We start from the raw sequence: 19,895 nt of genomic DNA on the forward strand, positions 1-19,895 counted from the left end.
TCTACTTTCAATAATTTCACTCTAAAGTCTAATTTAAAATAATACTTGGGGTTTTAGTGATTCTGTCAAGGGTGTGAGCATTTCAAATTGAGTTTTACTTACGCTAACTAGGGCTGGATTTTAAAAGAAAAACACAGCAGTAGTTGCAGTAGTATGTCTGTAACGCTGGACGAATAATGTGGTACTTCTTTTGGCATCCCTAAACAGTGAATTAAAGGGGAAAAAAACCAAACAACTAAAAAATATCCCTGTAGATGTGACTTGAATATTGGGTTATTTTATACGAATTTGCCTTTCAGTTGTTGCTAAAATCTGTCAGTCAAGGAAGGGGTTTTTTTGGTTTTGTTTTCCCCCAGGAGCACTTCTCTGGAGAAGGGAGGAAAAGAAGAATTACAGTTGAAGGCCTTAATACTCAGCAACCCAGATGCAACTGGGTTGCTAAAAAGCGCCTTCACGTCATGCACAGACTCCCTAAAAGTCTGTGAATCAGACGTGGCTGGCACTTTTTTTTAACAACTCTCCCCACTGCAGCAGTGCAAAACCATTTTCATTTTGATTCAATTGCCAGCTGCATTTCAGTTCCACAGTCCGTGTTGCTGGTTTTGTATGAAGCAAAGAGAATTCTGATGGCTTTTCAGGCTGCGCTTACGGCAGAGCCATTTGGGAGGGAGGGAGGTGGGAGGGAGAAAGGGGGGGTTGTGCAGCAATGGAGCAAATCTGCTATGAGAATAAACAGACTGAAATTAGAAAGCACTTGGGGTTTTGTGTGGTTTTTCTTATTGTTGTTGTTGGTTTGTTTTTTTTTTTCCATTGTCTATGAAGTGATATCAGACCCAGGAGATGCTAAGAGGGACAGCTGTCAGAAGCTTCATGTTGAAACTAGAAAATTCAATGGTGCAAAGATTTTGTGACCATGTAGAGGAGGAACAGTTCAATTGAGAGTCACTGTTAGATGCTTAGTGTTTCAAAACAAGAAGGCATAAGCCTGCTAATTTAGTTTCTAGCATGATTTATGATTTTGCTAATGAAGTATCATGTGCAAGGACCACACGTTCTTGACATAACCTGTGTTCGTCAATTGCTTGACAAGGTAGATTATTTTAGAAAATTTCTCTTCTTGTGATCACGCTGATATACTGAAAAAAAAAAATCAGTCAAAAATTTTCTCTTGATTGACTTTGGCTTTCACTTCGTTTGACTTCATGAATATTGCTAATTGGAGGTTATATTGTATTGGCGATTCCTAATAATCATTTCAACAAAATTTGGGTTGTCTTAGAGAACTGTGAGGTAGATTCTGACATGTTTTCTCATTCGTTTCTAGTAGCTTCAAAGAACATGGTAACACTCAATCAGATATGCGATTCAGCAGAATGACTTGGTCAAATTATTTGGAATTCAATGCTCAATTAGTCAGCCTGGTCAAATTCTGCTGGCACAGGTGTGTGTGTTTGGTGTCCTGCTGGAAGTCTTTCTCCCAGCCCTAACTCTGACTTTCCGAGGGAGCTATAGACAGGGTCCTCCAGCTGCTGCCTAGATGAGAAGTTTTTCCTAGCTCAGGTCTCCGTGCAGCCCTTCTTCTCAGCGCCACTCTCCCCGCTGCTCTGGGCTTTTTCTTTGGGAGTTTGGATGCGGTAGCGCAGGGGAGCCGTTGTTACGTCTCAGCATAAAACTCATACAGGTTAAAGTCAGCGAATTTTTATTTCCAGTTGCATCTTAACGCGAAGTGGTCGGTATTTAAATTAAAGCATGTTATAACCTAAGTATCAGCGGTTTTGTGTGATAGTATTTTTTATTGGATTGTTGTTTCATTCTCTCGTGAAATCCAACATGGCTTATCGACTGCACATCCTTTTTTCCATGCTAGGCCTAGTCCAAAACCAAACCATGATTATGAAAGGCTGAAGATTCAGTGCATGAAGGCCATGTCAGACCTGCAGTCTCTGCAGAATCAACACACCAAGACGCTGAAAAGATGTGAAGAAGCAGCAAAAGAGGCAGATTTTTATCAGTAAGTATTAGTAAAGCTGCACAAGGTAAGAGTTTACCAGTCTGTGCTAGACCATAAAGTAGTAGAACATGGTGATCAAATAATTTTTTTAATTCTCTTTTTTCCACTTCAATGGCAAGATTAATTTTGCCTCCATCATACTTTTCTGGCCTATTTGAAATTATAAAGCATGGATTGCTTGTTTTACTTTTAGGAATTTGGAATGGAAATCCCTGATGTCTTGGTGGGACACTGCCAAGGAAAGCTGAGTTACCGCATGGCAGTTACAGCCCGGTAGCCTTGCTGTCAGGCTGGAGAGCAGCACAGAATTTGGGGAAATGTCATTTCTTTCTTTTTTTTTTTAACCAGTTGTGATAGCTCTTATGCTGATTTCTGTAAGCTTTAACATAGGCTTAGACCAGTTGTAAGCATTTATGAAAACATGATAACATAGGGTGCAAATGGTGACTATTTCTAGCATGCATTTCTGTTTATCAGTAGTTGTTGGTACAAGTAGCAACATGTTTTCTTCTCTTGAAAGTAACACAGCTCAGAACTAGAAACGCAGATAAATTGTTGGTTTGAAGTTTATTGCACTAAAAAGTACGACTGGTATTTAACGACAGCATTTGTTTTCATTGGGGGTGGTAGCTCTTACCCAGCACTTTCACCCACACCTCACCAAGCCTTTAAAGATAGGCATCGTTTCCTTACGTTCTTCTTCCAAAACCTGAAAATTCAAGGTTGACGACAGGTACAGATGTGGCAAATTGTGTGGCAGCTTTACAACGAGATTTATTCTTAGTTTCATTTGAGGATTTTCAAGTACTTTAGTGCAAAGCGTTAGTGTTTTCTACATGGTAGATGGTTTGGGGTTTTTTTCCCCAGAGCTAAATTATCTGTCTGTCCAATGCTGATGTGAAACTTTTGTATTCCTTATTCTAAAAAAATGAGTGTTTTGATCACTGTATTTAGAAGTTCTGTGGTCCCTGGAACATACTGTGTTATATTTTATGTATTTCAGTATTTTCATGATAGGATAAAAGGATTTACCTCCTCCTATCAGGAGAAAAACTCAGTTTTACAAGATGCAGTGAGTGATTGAAATACTCAAGTATACCAAGAATACAGGCATATTCCTCAGAGACCAACAATTTTGGCTTTGGCAAAATCATGCATAGATACAAGTATAAGCTTTTGCATTTGCACTTACTACAGACTAAGATTATCTTGTCAGAAGAAAGTATAGCGAAGTTGAATGGATTCAGAGGTAACTCTTTTTATTATAAGAACAAACTTAATTGGATTTGAATAATTCAGTTTCCTACTTAAAACTTCTGGGAGGCTGAAACTCACTGTTGGAGTTTAGGTGTCCAAAACGTGACAACACATGTTGAAATCTATGTATGCAATTCCTGTTCATTCTGACTAATTCTCAGGGTGAAGAAAGGAACTGTGTAGAAGACACTATTCAAATGTTGTTTTCTCCTGCAGTAATTCTTAAAACCGCATTTTTGGTTGGTTGTTTTTTTAAAAGTTACCATTCTGAAGAATTTATGATTTCCAACAAAATCTGAATAACAGCAGATTAATAATCTGCATGTAAAGATTGTGTGTTTAATTGTATGAATATAATTTATTAAAGGCTTTTTTTATTGTTATTTTAGCAGGCTGTTCTAATTTTAAGGAAACTGGTTTTAATACTTTCAGTCATTCTGTGCAGGAAATGTTGGTGCTTCACTTCATGAGGAAGGAATACAAAGTACTTTAAATTTGTTCAGTTCATTGTGTGTTATGTGGGTTTGTTTTGTTTGGGTTTTTAATAAATATGGACTTTAAACATTGTACGAGCAGGTGTCAGAGTGTGGTTTGAATCACTGTTTCAACAACAGCAATACTTATCAGTATTCAAATGTCACTTTTAATTTGATCTGCAGTAGTAAAATATATTCAGTTGATTTTTCTGCTTTTTTTTCAGCAGTGGTCTGGTCTAATTTTGGACTGCTACCTTGAATTATAATCTGAATGGTGGCCTCCTCATGTGGCTTTCAGTTTAATTTTAAGTGAGAGTGTATTTCTTTCAATAATTCTGCCTTGCATAGTGAAGTTTGGAGTAACTTTGATAGCTTTTGATGTGTGGAATGTTGTTGAAATATACATAGTGAGTTTTTGTTGGTTTGGGTTTTTTTATGTTTGGGCAGGAGGTTGTTTGGTTTTGAAACAATAGATACAAGAGATTTTTGTAGTTTTCATCTGTATTTTGGTTAGCTGCTGCTTGGCTGAGGGGCCCAAGAGAAAGTGAAGGTGATTAGTGGGATAATTCTTGTTATCTCCATGATCATCTTATGCATTACGCCGTTTCTTCTTGTCTGGTTTTGTTTGTTTGTTGTTTTTTTTTTAAATGGCAATGAAATGACACTGGGGGGTGGCATAAATCCATCATCTCTTCTGATGTGGTGTAAGAGTACTGTGTACTTCTGTGTATTTTCATACTTATGTTGCTGTTTGTTTCTGATTGATTTATTTGTTTATTTTCCTGGTGCTTGGAATACCTGAATGTGCAGAATTGAGTCAGTTTGGTCAACTGTTAGGAAACCCAGGCTTGCAATGGGTTAGCACAGGACTTCATCCTGGCAAGTTGGCCTCTGAGAGTATTTTTACTTATTATTTTTTTTGCGTGTCATGACAGCACGTTGCACAGTCGGCTGCTGAGTGACCAGTCACAGCTGAAGGAGGACATGGATACCTTGAAGAGGAAAAACACACAGTTGGTGCGAGAACATAATCACCTCCAGCAGTCGTGTGAGGAAATGAAGAGGCTTCACGACGAAGATCAGAAAGAGATAACGGACCTGCGCAGCCAGCAGCAGCAGGTGAGCTACAGTTTGTAATACCCGTGCTAGAAGAAATCATGAATTGTCCCTTTGATAAAGAAGTCAAGAAAGCTGAATGTGCAGGGTTGCTGCCTTTTATGTCTTACTGATGCTAAAACATGTGCCTTAGGTTTCACAGCACTAGGGGAGAAAATAACATCTTGGATACTAAATGGTTTTCTGTCTCTAGCTGGAAAAAAGAACAAGAGATAAAGAATATTAGGTGGTACCAAGAAATTTTGATGCAGAGATGAAAAAAATGCATATAAGGAAGATTGTATATGCATGATATTTTTTTAAGCGGATGGGAAGGTGTCAAAAACCTCAGTTGAAGTTGCAAAGTGATTAAAAAGACGACTATTTTCCTAGGGCATTTTATAGGATAGGGCTAAATTTATACTTGCATGCTATGTTTGTTTTTTGGAAAGAATAACAATAAAAAAATGAGTGATACAGATGGTTTTGGGGGGGTGCGTTTGGTTTGTTTTATTATTCTAGTGACACTAAAGGTTAGGGGAAAGATCAAGCTAAGTCTGCTTATTTAGGTTCGCAGGTGCTCTTTGGTTAGAACAACAGGTTGATGAATATTTTTTACCTTGAAACAAAAAAAACCACAAGCTTTTCAGGACTGGAAGAGGTGGGCATTTCAGAACTGTATGTTACAGACTGTCTCCAGGCCGACACTGTTCACACATTCTGAAGAAGAAAAAGTAAAAGTAATAGTAAGGAGCAACTGGTTGTATCAGGTCTCTGGCTTACCTACGGAAAAGTCTGATCTCTTAGAATAGTAACAGTGACATGTGGCATGGTTAAACCGAGTTATCTCGGTTAGCTGTGTGTAGGCTGAATCACAGGGCAAACTTGCAAGTCAAACGTTAGGCTTCAGAAGTAAAACCTTTGTAAACCAGAATAATTATTTGCTAGGGTCGGAGGGGTAAAGGGCAAAGCAGCACGTTGGAGGTGCTGAATGGCACTTCAGGAGGTGTGTGAGGGCTAGTGCGACGAAGAGCAGAGATTTGTATTTCCTTTTGATCCCTCCCTTTAATGTTGTCTCGAGAGTTCTGCTGTGAAATGGTTTGGTGGCTTAGTTCAGAAGACAGCTGCAATGGTTTGCTCTGTAAACCTGGGCATAAGGCTTCCTTGTCCTGTGCCTCTGTTTCCCAGCCTGCAAAGCAGGGTTGTAAAACCTCCAGGAGAAGGCTATTGTATTTTGAGATTCTGTCCTGAAGTTTGAAATTATCTGGCAGCACAGGAGGAAGCTGAAGTATCAATGTCAGTATTTATTAAAAGACGTTCAGTCTTGCATCAGCATCATATTTAAGCCTTTGAAGAAAACTGTGTCCATGACTCAGAGTGAGAAAGTTGTGTAGCTCCATTTCTCAGCACGTCAGAGTGAATCATGGTGTCTTGAAAGGGCACCAAGAGTCTTATCTGGTCTGTGTTATTTCTCATCTGAATTAGTCTGACTCTGTGTTGATCCCTCTGACACGTTGTTTTGTCATCAGGTGTAGCAAAACCCAACATCTTGGCGGCCTCAGAGAGCAAAAACTTTTGATCGGGTTACTCTTCATGTGGGATTGTCATGGATTTGCTGTGTAGCAGCCGATCAGCTGAAGTTCCTGCTGCTTGCATGTGAGGTGTCCTGTCACCAGGGCTGTCTCTCTTGGTCCGGCTGGGGCTAGTGACTTTTTCTCAGACTGGACTTAGACTGGGAGATCTCCCTTGCTACATGGTTTCTTCTTCATGGCCTTGCTGGCTTCCTCTGTCAAATCTCTTTTAGCAAGCTTATGCCGAATTCCATCCGATTTCTAGTATATTTGTCCTTTATTTTTTTAGTGTGTTTTCAGCAAAAAGACATTCCAGATGCACTGTAGACCTCAGAAGTGGTTTCTTTCTGTTTGGATTCTCAACTACTTGGTTCTCAAACCTGTTCTCAAAATACTTTGGGAAGTAGTCTTCAGGAAAATGGCTCTTTTGACGGGTTTAAATCATCACGTATTTGCACTGTACGTGTGCCTACCTTTTGTCACGTTTAGCTTATCTGAAATGGTTCACTGCGGCATGCTGGTGGGTCCAGCCCTGTGCGGGGCGTGCTGCCGCATCCACTGCGGGCAGGGGGTGTACCGAAACAGCCGTGCCAGGCTCCCCGCACTGCAGCCTTGTACCAGGACCGCTGTATGAACAGGAGCTTGCTGCTTTTCCATCTCTTGGTTAGTTAAGAGACTGGTGTCAGGCTGAAGAACTTTCTCTCTCTTACCTTGCCCCTGTGGAGGAGTGGTTCCCCGACAGTGATGGTTATCATCTGCCGCCTATGGGCAGCGAGTGGTGGGCAAGGAGCAGGCAGGCTCCTTCTGTCTCCTTTCCTTCTGGGCTGTAGGTTTCTTCTTGGTCCATAGGCATCCAGGTTGTTCCATGTTCAGGAACTGGTCCTTACCCTGAATATAAGGCACAAAAGAAGATGACGAGCTGATCTGTGCGTACAGGGTAGCTGCTCTGTGTATGGTTTCAACTTCTTACAAAGCTCTGTTGTCTCTTCCTTCTAATTTTTTAGTACTTTTTATTTCCAGATAGGTAGGAATGTGCCTTTGTACGCTGGTGTTCAGATTGTATAAACTCCTGGCACCTCTCTATATAAAGCACTGCTGTTTCTTCCCACTGCTCCATCAAGGCTAATTATCAATTTAAAAGACAAAAATGGGAAAAAATGAGAATAACATTAAAAAAAAAGGTAAAAAATGAAAAAGTAAGGCCTCATTTCAGGCATTTTTTTCCCCTTTTGAGAAGGAAGAAGGACTAGATTTGCTGAAGCTCATTAGAGGCTTTCTGTTGTTGTTGCTGGTCATTCATCATCAGCGTTGCTATTTACAACAAGATTCTTATGTCGATGGAAATTAATTTGAAACTAAGATTCGGGTCAGACTTTATTCATGTTTAAGTGGATTTTTCTTTTTCTGTTCATATTTTATGGATAGCTTTTGAAACAGAAGGCTGTGGGTAGTTTTCAGATGGAATACTGTATTAATATTAAAATACATGCCTGTGTGTATAACATATTTAGGGTAGATTTTCTCCTCTTGAAGTTTTACATTATTTAATTTGTTCCTGGAGGATCCAGGCAACCTGGCATGAATGCCACCTAGTGGTCATTTCTGAAATTACTGCTCTCGTCTTGGTCATCGGTGATTATGTCTTGCTAGAGCTGCCAAGTCCTTTGAAAACAACGTGAGGTTTGATAACTGGTGGTAGCAATAACCATTAGAGATTTTCATGACCTTGTGAACCCTAAGTTGTGAGAAAGCATGTTTTTTGCCCAGTTACCATTAAGCAGATGTAGTAATGCTTAGAAGAGGCTCAGTGTTTCCTTAGTCATTAAAAAGAATTGTTATTAAAATGTGTTACTGTATTTTTGTCCTTACACTGTTTCTTAAATATATATTTTAAAACAGATTAATTGGGCTAGTTTAGAAACTGAGTTTATTAATTCAGTTTCTGGCATTTTTTTTAGGTTATGAAGCAAAATGGATCCTCAGAGATACTAAATAAACTTTACGATACAGCAATGGACAAGCTAGAGGGTGTGAAGAAGGATTACGATGCCCTAAGGAAACGGTACAATGAGAAGATCGCAAGTCACAATACTGATCTGAGCCGCCTAGAACAGGCTGAGGAGGAGAACAGACGTCTTCAGAAACAGATTGACATGTTAATGAAGCAAAGGGACACAGCAATACATTTCCAGCAGCAATATTCGTCCTCTCTTAGAAGGTATAATCAGGTTTTGATACCTTTGAGGTGTTCTGTGAAGGCAGTAACAATTCTAATGTAGCATCTTTCCCCCCCCCCCCCCCCCCCCCTAAAATTTTTCTTTGGTGTATGTTATCTTGGTGTGATGAGTAAGTGTATGTTTCTATATAAGGTTTTCTGGAAGGTTCTAGAAGGTGCAATGGGGATGGTTATTTGGAGAAACAGTGCTGCTTTTGAGAAAAGGATTTCCCAGCTGGGCTTTTGGAATTATATGAGGAATTTAACCAGTGTCTGGCTCATGTGAGAAAGGGATATTTTGCCTTTCAAGCTGTGTTTATTCTTAGTTGTAGACGTAGGAGTTGAATACAACCAAAGTTTTGTTAAACCACAGACAGTGGTTCCCAACAAACTCCTCAATGGTGAGCCCATCAACATATTTAGCTTTAGTTAGACATAAAACCTAAGTCAGTAAGAGGATATAATTTCTGAGAGGTATTTAGCAAATGAAGATGCTCTCAAGCATAAGTTAACTTTTCACGATATTGCAGACTGTGTGGGACTCCCAAGACAGAGCTTTGAGTTGGCAGCAGTTTGCTGGATGCAGACCTCTGGGAGCCTTGCCTCGCTGAGAAGGCGCTGCTGCTCCGAGCAGCAAAAGTGCCAAAGCAAAAGGGCACAGATGCCATGTCACATGACGCTGAACCTCTCTCTGCTCCCCCTTGATAATTAAGCCTACGCAGTTACCCATGTGGGGTAGGAGGAATGCTAATATACATAAGGACTCCAAAGAACATCTGTGGGTGTGTTGAGAATGTTTTCACTGACACAAGTTAGGGATAATACACAACTCCCACAGACCAAAGCCAAAACATGTTTTTTTCCATGTTCATAGACTTCTAGTATTTCAAAAAGGTGAGATTGAGCCTAGATGGTAACGTACACAAGAATAACATGTACGTAGTTGTGAAACATCTAATAAAGTCATAGGAGAATGAGTAATAAGATAACAAGTTCTGTCATTTAAACTGCTGTTGATTCTTGGAAGCGAGGGAAAGCCTAACATATGCTACAAGAAACCCTGCAACCATGCTGATACATGCAGAAGCTCAACATATTTGTATTAAGGCTTGGTGATCTAGGTCTCCTTCTTGGGAGAAAGGCGTGGTTTGAGACAGAGCAGAGGTTGGTATTAAGCATTTGATGAAAGATATTCATGTTCCCGTGAACCAGTGATTCAACTAAAGTAATATAATTGAACTTCAGGAATTCTTGCATTTTATTCAGTTGGCTTTGGGTCTGGACTTCTTGTTTTTACTTGTTTGTACTTATAGAAACCTTTTTTTGTCTTATGTTTATACCCTTTGTCCATAACCCGAACCGTATTTCTCTGGTTGACTGATGAAAAATTTTAAAATCCATTTCAGATGTGTATACTTTTCAGAGTATAAGACTTAACAAACTTGTAGTTTGAGGATGAGTGGGTCATAAATGTCAGCACTACTATTTTTAGTTAATACCAAGTGTAAATACAGTCAAAATAGGTTTTAAAGAGAGCAGGAAGAGTGAGACTCCAGTGATGGTCCAGGGCTCTTTTTGAATTAAGCTTTGGCCTCAAAAAATATCAGAAGTGTTCAATCTGTTTTCTTTTATCTATCTATCTAAAATATCATTATCTATGTTGTCACAGTAATACACAGTGTATGAATTATGTATATGAGCCATGATGATTTAGTTGGTGAATAGTTTGCAGATTGGAAACTAGCTACAGCGGCTCCCTAATTCTGTGTGCTAAACCTTACCTTGCATGCGTGTGTCTGCATTTTGAATGTGGGCTATGGCACGCGGACGGATCTGCCCATCATTTGCAGTTGCACTGAAGACAAAGCAGGGAGTCCTGGTGCGGGTTCTTTTCAGTATTGGTTGCTTGTTATAAACCTGTGCTTTCTGCTACCGACCGATCCAAGCCTGCCACTTGCATCCTGTTCACAACTGTTGTTACGAGTGAAAATGTGACCCAGCTGCCCGTATGGCCTCCTGAGGACCAAGGTGTGTCAGCTGGAACTTTGCTTTCAGGTTTCCTCAATTATCACTATTTAATATGAACTGTCACCTGTGGCAGAAACTTTTTTCCTCCCTCTGGCCACTTCCCCATGCTAGTACGCTGCTTATGCTTTTGTTGTTTTGGTGTCGTGTGGGTTTCTTGGTTAATTGGTTTGTTTTGGGGTGTGTTTATTTGTTGTTGTTGGGGTTTTTTCTCTTGTTTTTCTTCCTTACTGATACTTTATTTGCTTGTCAAGCATTGCCTTACCTCTTTTCTCCTTCCCTCTCCCCTGTGTCTTCCCACTTTTGTCCTTGCTTTGACACCCAAACAGTTTTCAAATGTACTGGGGGTTCTCACATGGCGATAAGGTTGTTTGGCATAGTCTCTTAGATTTTCTGATACATCCTTGTTTATTCTCCTGTCGCTATACATTCTCCTTACCTGCACGCTCACACTTAGGAAAAGAAAGAAGAAATCCAGCCTGTAATAGCTTAGGTCTTCTGTAATGCCAGGCTGGTGATCTCTTAAACTGAAGAATTTCCTGAAAGGAGCAGGGTGATGGTTTTGAAATTACTGGCAGCTGCCTCAGTAAAGCTATGGCAATGTTTTGAATACACTGAGGCTTTCAAGGGAATATTTGAAATAGGGTTTACAGCTTTCTGTCGGGAAAGGTCAAGCAATGTGCTGGATTAGATGAGAAACTGCACTTTTTAACTGGGAGGGGGTGTGTGTGAAAGAGAACAGTCTGCCAGAGGTTTATGGGCATCTGAAATTTGGATAACTCTAAAGGTCCACCACGGTAGGTCCAGTGTTTGCATCAGTGGCATTTACCTGTGAGTGCTGCAAGAAACATGCAAGAAAATCTTGGTGTCCGGTTGTGGTAAAACACTGCTCTCAGGAGAGGTTTCTTTTCAAACCTAATTGTGAACTTGTGTGCGGAATTGTATTCCTGCTTTTAAGAATAGTTTGTCAATATAAACACAAAAGTTACTACTTATAAATTAAATAAAACTTGTTAGGCCCTTTTTTTGGTTGAGCCGTACTTCAGTAGGTTATAGTGATGAAATATATATGTCTTCATCTGTGTTAACCGTCAAAAGTTATATTGTAAAATTTTAAGAGATTTTGCATTTCAGATTCACTGAATGACGTACCGATGGAAACAAACCGTAATGTTTGAATTACCTGTTTTCAGTTCCACTGTCTGCATTTTTACTGTAAAATCACTTTTTTCTCTTCTATCCATTACCAGCCTTGTGGCGTATTTCGGCATGTGGAAGTTGTTCGGTTTTTTTCCAGTTTCTGCTTTTGTTTCCCTTCTCTTCACATGCCTGAAAGTATGTACTGGGAGAAGGAATTCACTTCCAAGATGAGCAGAGCTCAACGCAGTAAATAAAGTTAAGCCTGTGCTATTAAATAATGGCAGTGGTTTGCGTTCCTTTTTAAGAATTTGTTATACATTTACTTTTAATATTTAAAGTAATTCTAAAGTATTTCTAACAATTTTTATGTTTCGGTGCCTTAAAGAGGCTCTCTAATGTTCCTCAGCCTTTAGGAATATTCCTGAAGCAATAATTAGTCTTAACTTTCATTTTGCAGTTCTGAGAGTACATTGTCTTAAGGTGGTCCTCTGTGGTGGCGTGTTACCAATGGATACATTCGGTGACACGGCCAAATCCTTACTGTACGAAAAAGGAAGACGAGGAACAAGTATCTTACTGGCATTTCTGCTTGGTTTTAGATTTGAATCGGTACAGCAGGAACTAAGCAACACCACAGCACAAAACAAAGAGCTGCAGAGAGAGATGGAGCGATTACAGTCGGAGGTGACAAGGTTCAAAACAATGCAGCTGAAAGCAGCAAAGGATGCAGAAAAATACAAGGAAGAAAGGGATTCAGTTTTCAATGAATACCGCCTCATAATGAGTGAGAGAGATCAAGTAATCAAAGAGGTAGATAAGCTTCAAACAGAGCTGGAGCTTGCAGAGTCCAAACTGAAGAACACTTCTTCTGAGAAGCGAGTGGCTAGTGAAGAGATGGAAGCTTTAAGACAGGTACTAACCTCTTGTTTCCATGGGGAAGGGAAATGAGTATACGTCGTTGATGCTAGGGTTAGAAATGTCTGACTGATTAATGGAAAATCAGAGTGCACTGCAAAGAGGAAATTCTGTGCTGATGTTTTCCAGTAGCAGTCCTTTTTACGATCGATTTATTAAGCTTCCATATTTGACTAGAGTACCCATCAGTTGAAATTTGCTATTCACTTGACTTAATCCTCTTCTGCTGATCATGAAGCCTTCCTTTACTGCATTAGTCTTCTATGCTTTCTCAAGTAATGCTCTCTTTAACGATATAGCTCTAAATATTCATTATTTTTAACTTCTAACCTCTACAGGACCCACTGGATACTATCTCCTATGACTTAAGACGGTACATGATAAAGTGGTCTCAAATATTTATGCAGAGCCTGTGCTGACATGCATGTACTTACTCATTTGCCCTCCTTCTGCCTTTAAGTTAAAGAGGATGTTTTGAAGATTTTTGGCTAGAACTCAGGCATGCCTTGAAGTGTGTGGAACCAGAACTCTGTATTTTTCAGCAGTATGTTCTCAACATGCTTATATCACAATCATGTTATAATGATGCTGTTAAAATTTCCAAAAAACAATTTGCTGCTCAGTTTCATTTCGGCTGACATGCATTCACTTGACCTTTTGGTTTACAAATCCTTAATTTAGCATGAAATAGATACAAGCAAATGTATTCCATTGCCTATAAATTTCATTTTACTTTTTTTCACAGCATTGCATCTGAAAAAAAATGCCCTTTTATGAAAAAAATTGAGGTGTGGAGCTTTTTTAGAATGAAACTGTTGTTGAGAGGCATAGTGTGGATTGTGACATATGGCATCAGAGGTTCTAAAAATAACTTCTGGTTTTAAGAATTCATAGGTTTCAACTCTGTATATTCGTCAGTTAAGGAATTGAGCTTCTGCAGTGAGTGAAGTTTTAATATGTGTTTCGTACCTGTTGTACCTTCGTCGAAGCCATTAAGCCAATAGAAATGCCTGCCCCGGTTTCAGTGGAACCAGGGTAGCTGGTAAGGAATACTGATGGAAATGGCCACAATTAGTTCTTCTGCTCCACTTTGGTATATTGGTAATTCTGGGACGGTTAGTCATTTGCCAAAGTGCTTTAAGGGGCAGGAAATCTAAACGTTAAATACATGGGTATTCCCTCCCACCGAGATGATTTGAAGGGGTGTTCAAGAGCCAGAAAGAGCCTGGGACCGGTGAGCGAGCTGGTGGCAGGGCACAGATGTGCATTTTTCTTCACCCCCTAAACTGGCCCATCAGAAAGCAGCAGTCACTGCTCCTATAACGTACTAAAAGGTGTAAACCAGCAGTCCTGGGAGCTTGCTTTCTGTTCCTGTAGCTATAACCCTTCTGCTTGTAAGCCAGTACGTTCCTGTGTCACGCAGTTCTGGCTCGCTGCAGCTGCATTCGACGTGTAAGGAATTTTTGAGTTCTGGCAAGGCAGATGTTTGAAAGGTTGAAAAAAATTATTGATCAAGTGATAGATTCACTTGGAACAGTCTCCTGAAAGATGTCCCCATATGGGCATTAGTCCTGTCAGTGAGTAGTTGGTCTGGTGCTTGCCTTTGGCCTTAGTGGTCTTTGCTTTCCCTTGTGATGTGTAGCAGCTTGAAGTGCCCCATCACGCAGCACCCACTGACTGATTGAAACAGCACTGAATCCATTTCGGCAATTTTAAATGTAGTTTTTTTTCTCTAAAGCTTGTGTCTGCTAGTCTACCTTTTGTGTCCCAAAGAAGTGCAAAAGCAACTGAAATGGAGAAGAGGTTGACTTTTAAGCATTATGTGGTGAGCAGTTACCAATGAGGTCAGTCAGCCGATGTCCTAGTTAGATATTTAAGCTTTATTGGTCACGCATGCCCAAACATAATGGGTTAATTTACATCCAAAATGTACTAACAGTCTGGCATTTATCGATGGTAGAAGAAATCTCAGGATTTTGCACTATGGACAGTTTTGGATTAAGGTCTCATGAGTTCAGCCACTCAAAGCTAGGGATTAGATATTCTGGATTTCCCCCTCTACTTTCCCCAGTGGTGTTTTTGTTTGGCATAATCTTTTGCTCCAGCAAATACTTAGAATGTCGTGTTTCATCTCAGTGGTAGTCAGCTTTCCCCTCTGTTTAATAGACCTGTTGTATTTTATCCCGCATTTTATCCTTATTGCACTGGTTTCATGTGCGAGAACTTCCTTCAAACGTAAGAATTGCTCACAAGTTCAGAATCATTCTTCAGACCAAACCACTCTGCTGGTTCCAAACAGAAGCTGCCCTAGGCAATGCCAAATGGCACCTTGCCCTGTGCTGTCACGTTGGGATTTTGTGCAAATGTCACAGGAAAAAGACAGAGGTGAAATTTTACTACTGACCACTGGAGGCAATGGCTGCTCTTTTTCGGGTAGTTTTTATTGAGCATGCTGGAATAAAACTGTGGCAATATGTGTTTTTTCCAATCACCTTAAAGTACTGTAAATTCTTGTTTAATGAAGGGCTTGCGGAGAACTTTCCCTCTGCCTTGATACTTGATGACTTTCATCTCAGCTGTGTGCGGGAAAAGACTTAATATTTTTGTGTAAGTTTTATACACATACTTGAATGCACATTTTATGTAGACTATAGTTAAGCTGTGCAAAACGTTGCTTCCAGTACTAAAACTTGTCTGCACCACCAGATGGGTCAGGGATTTCTCTCTTCGGCGGTACTGAGCAACGGAGGCTCTTATTGCTGTTGAAAAAACTTGAGTGCTCTGGTAATTGACATTCACTGGTCTGTTTAAAGTTCACAGAGTGAGTCGTTAATTCTAGTGCTTGTCTGTTAACTCTACAGCAAAAATAACTCTTAATATCATCGCAGAACTGTTTTAACAGCCTGACTAGCCTTAATTAGATGCCGTATCTCAAAAACAATTATGGTAGAACAGCAAAATGCAATTGTCATCTGTGCTGTAAATACTGAATCTTATTTCTTGCAAACTGTAGAGGAAAATAGAATGAAAGTCGGTTTATGACACGCTCTCTTTTTATCCTTCAGTATTTGGAGCCTTTCCTTGTTTTGCTTTTGAGGTGTCAGCTGTCTCTGATAATCTTTCTGAGGTCAAAACATCAGTAGTTTCCAGCTAGGAGTGCCAATATGCAGAAAGACTTCTTTGTAGCCCTTGGCCAAATGCTTCTAGAGAGCTGGACCCTCTAAAAATTTAGTGGCATGAGATTCGACTGTTTCAATGCCTCATTCTTGCAATGGGAAGTCTAATTTAAACTATTTTAAATGGACAGATTGTACATTAGAGCTACCTTTGCTTCATCTGTTGTATTACTGTGCAGTTGAATTCCACATTTAATAAGATGTAGTGTCATTCTGCTTTATGGCATACTGTAGTTTTATTTTTGAACATTTTGTAGTTGGCACACTGGAATCTTACCAGCATATGACTTTAATGTCCCTTTAAAACTTATGAGAAAGATACTTATATGGCTGGGTTGTCTAAATAATTTCAGTTTTATAAAATTGAGACAGTTGCTTAAAAACATTTGCAATATATTCTTTCCCTTTGCCATATTTAAAGCCTTTTTCTAAAAAACCCGAGTCTGACTGGTTAATAACCTTCCCTCATTTAGGTTCCTCAAAACTGTGAGTGCTCCCAGATTCTTGCTTACTTTTGACGTAGCACTGTGCTAATGTGATGGTGTGATATCTTTAATACCACATTTAAGATTCTTTGCTAGTACTTGTATGTAACGTGAGCACAGCCCTGTTCTGCTCCCGTCTTTCAGAACATTAGTGGTAAACTCTCTAGGCTTTTAAGATGTCAGTGTGTATCCAGTTGGAAAGATGAACTTATATCCTGCTGTACTTAACCTACTGCAAATAATGGATCTTGTTTTAGGAGCTAAACTCGGCTCTAGTGGAAAGAGATCGAGCAATTTGTGAGAGGAATGAGTTGCTGGAAAAATACTGTCATGAAGTGAAGGACAAAGCTGAGGCCCAGAAGGAGCTTGACCAAGCTTGCAAGGATATAGAGACAGTGAAGGAAGAAAGAGATGTTGCCAGGAAAGAGAGAACAGAAGCTATCATCCAGAGAGACCATCTACTAAGGGAATATTATCAAGCCCGTCAGGTATTGCAAGTGTTCACAGATGCCTTTTTTGGGTTTGGTTTTTTTTTTTTTCCCTTAGCTTCAACAGGTCAGTAATTTTCAAGAAATTTAGTGAAAGGTCTGGGCACATGGGGTGTCTTCCCCCTTGTCCTGGGTCACTGTAAAATACCTACTGTAAGTGCACATACGCTCTTCTCAAGACACAGTGACAAAACTTCATGTTTGAATGAAATACCATCATGCTTCATATTAAGTTTCTTTTTTGTTAACGTATTAAGTTAAATATGTAAATTTTTAACATATTTAAATTTGTAAATTTTTTAACATATTAAGTTAAATTTGTAAAATTAAATGGCAAATGAAATACTATGATCTAGCAGGCGGCAAGGCAGTTCACTGCCTACTGGTAGGTAGGCTGCTTGCCATCTGTAACATGCTCTTCATGCCTCTGACCTGCTCAGGGTGTTAGCTGTTGCTGATATTTCATAAAGGAAGTTAATTGAAGAGTGATTGTAAATTTTCTAATCAGAGGACTTTCTTAGTATAAACGTGCTATTCTGACAGTTTCTGTCTGGGTGGGTAGTAACGTTCTTATAATTCTGCACAATTACTGGCGCTCTTGTGTGCGACACTAAACATCAACCCACATGCAACTGTAAACGCTTACATATAACATAGTATGAAAATGCATAGTACCACGGCTTTTATGCTCATGGAATAACTAAGGGATATGAAATTATCTAATATTAAACTAGGTATTTTGGGTTGTTTTCATTAAACTTGTGTTCTCTTTTCATTCAATACTGACCTTCTATCAGTACAAAAAAAATTTTTAGCTCTGCCTGCCATACTGATTTGCCAATCCCGAAAGAGTGTGTGGGGAAGCAATTAAACTGTTTTCAGTTGTACTGGGAATAAATCTTTCATTATGTTTGGTTCTTTATGGCCAAACCAGTGGGATTCTGGAAACTTGTGCTTTTTTCGAGGAAGCTGAGTCAGTTTGGGTGAACTTTGCTGTGACTGAGCCATGGACCTGATCAGGTGCTCACCTTTGGTAGATTCCACATGAGAATTGACATTTCAAATATAAATGTCTGTTTGTTCGACTGAGTGCGTTTTCTGATTGTCTTTTTCCTGCCAGTGGGCTGGAAGAGAAACAAAGGGTTCCTTGGAAATGTAAGAGACAATCAAAAGGCCAGACATGACTCTCCATACCCTTTGGTCTTATTTATTGCAATCCTTCCCTTTTAATGTTGAAGTGAGAAGGTAAACCTGGGGTTTAGGGTTCAGTGCTGTCTTCATTTTTGAATATAACTATAACTCATTTAGAGAGAAAAAAAGAGCCTTTGAAGAGTATTAATCATAATGATATGATTAATTGTGCCTGAAATACTTACCTCTCTGTTCTTTATGCCTAGATACAAGATTCTGCTACACTAGACATAGAAAGAGCAAACAAAGAAATTGAAATGCTTCGGAAACAATATGAGGCAATGTCACAAGAACTCAAGGAAGCTGTCCAGGAAGCAGAAGTAGCCAAGTGTAGGAGAGATTGGGCCTTTCAAGAGCGGGATAAAATTGTTGCGGAAAGGGAAAGTATACGGTAAACGAATGCTGGATGGTACATGAGTGCTTTTTGTAATGCCTTGCGTGCAGTTGATGCAATTCTAGGACTTGCTGGATTTTGCTAGCGCTTTCTTCAGCTTCTGTATTAGCTGTCACACGGCGATTTTTGTAAACGTTGAGGGTACCTTACAAATTACTTCGCTTTGTCTGTGCTTTCGTACCCATAATATATCTCTAATAAATACCGTAGAGCCTAACAGTGCTGCTATGTAGGAACAACATATTATGCATTCTTTTAGGCACAATATACCTAATCCTGCTAGAGCTGTAGTCCTGCGAATAATTCTTTACCTGCAGGGACATTTCGCAAAAAGTAGCCAATGTATTTGCTATTAAACATAAGTAAGGAACTAAGGGAAGATACTTTACTAAATATTTTTTTCTGCTAGTTTAAAGTAGGAATAGATTTTTCAAAGGGATGAAGAAACTTTCTGCTATCTTGACAAGCTTTCCCTTAAGAACATATGTAATTTTTTTCTTCCTTTATAGATATATTTTTTTAGAGAGATCTTTTGAAACCGCTTTTTTAAATTTTTCATGAACTGTACAATGTGGTAAAACTAGTCTGTTACTTTGATAAGATTTGAAGTAACTACATTGAAACTTGCTTGCTTTTGAAGGACTTTGTGTGACAACTTACGGAGAGAGAGAGACCGGGCTGTGAGCGACTTAGCTGAAGCTCTTCGCAATCTGGATGACATGAGAAAGCAGAAAAACGACGCTGTTCGTGAACTGAAGGAACTGAAGTATGTTAGAGAAATGATCAAACTGCATGGAAGTTTGTGATAAAAACGTTGATTTGTTAGCTGTGTTTGCAAGTGAAAAATACCCTGTTATAGCTGGTGACAGGAGGTATTCATGATACTGTGTGGGACCACTGCCTGTGTTTTCAGTTCTGGTGGGAATTATTGTGATGGGCAGGATTCTAAGTCTTACTGTCTTAACCTTTTTATCTTATTGATGAGATGAGTCGTAAAAATACTGCAAAAAGTGTAAGACTCTGTTAGAACAACACGTAGAAAATGAAAGTCAGTTTGATAGCAGCCCAAGAATACTGGAAAGTTGGAAGCATGCAGCAAATTTTTGGCACAGCTTGGGTTTTTGGTTTAGCAAACAAAATACAAGCTGTCTCATGATGATGACATTATGTATTAGTTTATTTAAAAGGGTTGTCTGTGTTCATAAGTAATTATTTTCTTTGCCTAGGGAGAAGATGGAGAATCAGTTGGAGAAAGAGGCCAGATTCCGTCAGCTGATGGCCCATAGTTCCCATGACTCAGCCATAGACACAGATTCTCTGGAATGGGAAACAGAAGTGGTGGAATTTGAAAAAGACAGAGTAAGTCAAAAACACAAACTGCATTGTCTTGCATATTGGACAGCTTTGAAGTCAATTACATCATCTTGATCCTGATAGGTACGATTAAAAATAAGTC

General features: G+C 39.4%; 1 protein-coding gene across 3 annotated transcripts in view; it reads left to right on the forward strand.

Moving 5' to 3' along the window:
• DLG5 (discs large MAGUK scaffold protein 5) overlaps window positions 1-19,895 on the forward strand; it is a 108,895-nt gene that overhangs the window by 56,494 nt on the left and 32,506 nt on the right. For all 3 annotated transcript variants that reach the window (XM_055720479.1, XM_055720481.1, XM_055720480.1), the window contains exons 4-11: window positions 1,868-2,011; window positions 4,680-4,863; window positions 8,369-8,628; window positions 12,390-12,702; window positions 16,624-16,854; window positions 18,252-18,436; window positions 19,080-19,205; window positions 19,666-19,798. In XM_055720479.1, the coding sequence (XP_055576454.1) occupies window positions 1,868-2,011; window positions 4,680-4,863; window positions 8,369-8,628; window positions 12,390-12,702; window positions 16,624-16,854; window positions 18,252-18,436; window positions 19,080-19,205; window positions 19,666-19,798 (1,576 nt within the window). The remainder of the gene's footprint in view (window positions 1-1,867; window positions 2,012-4,679; window positions 4,864-8,368; window positions 8,629-12,389; window positions 12,703-16,623; window positions 16,855-18,251; window positions 18,437-19,079; window positions 19,206-19,665; window positions 19,799-19,895) is intronic.

This window comes from Falco cherrug, chromosome 9 (assembly GCF_023634085.1).
Source record: "Falco cherrug isolate bFalChe1 chromosome 9, bFalChe1.pri, whole genome shotgun sequence".
In the NCBI taxonomy this organism is placed as follows: Eukaryota; Metazoa; Chordata; class Aves; order Falconiformes; family Falconidae; genus Falco; species Falco cherrug.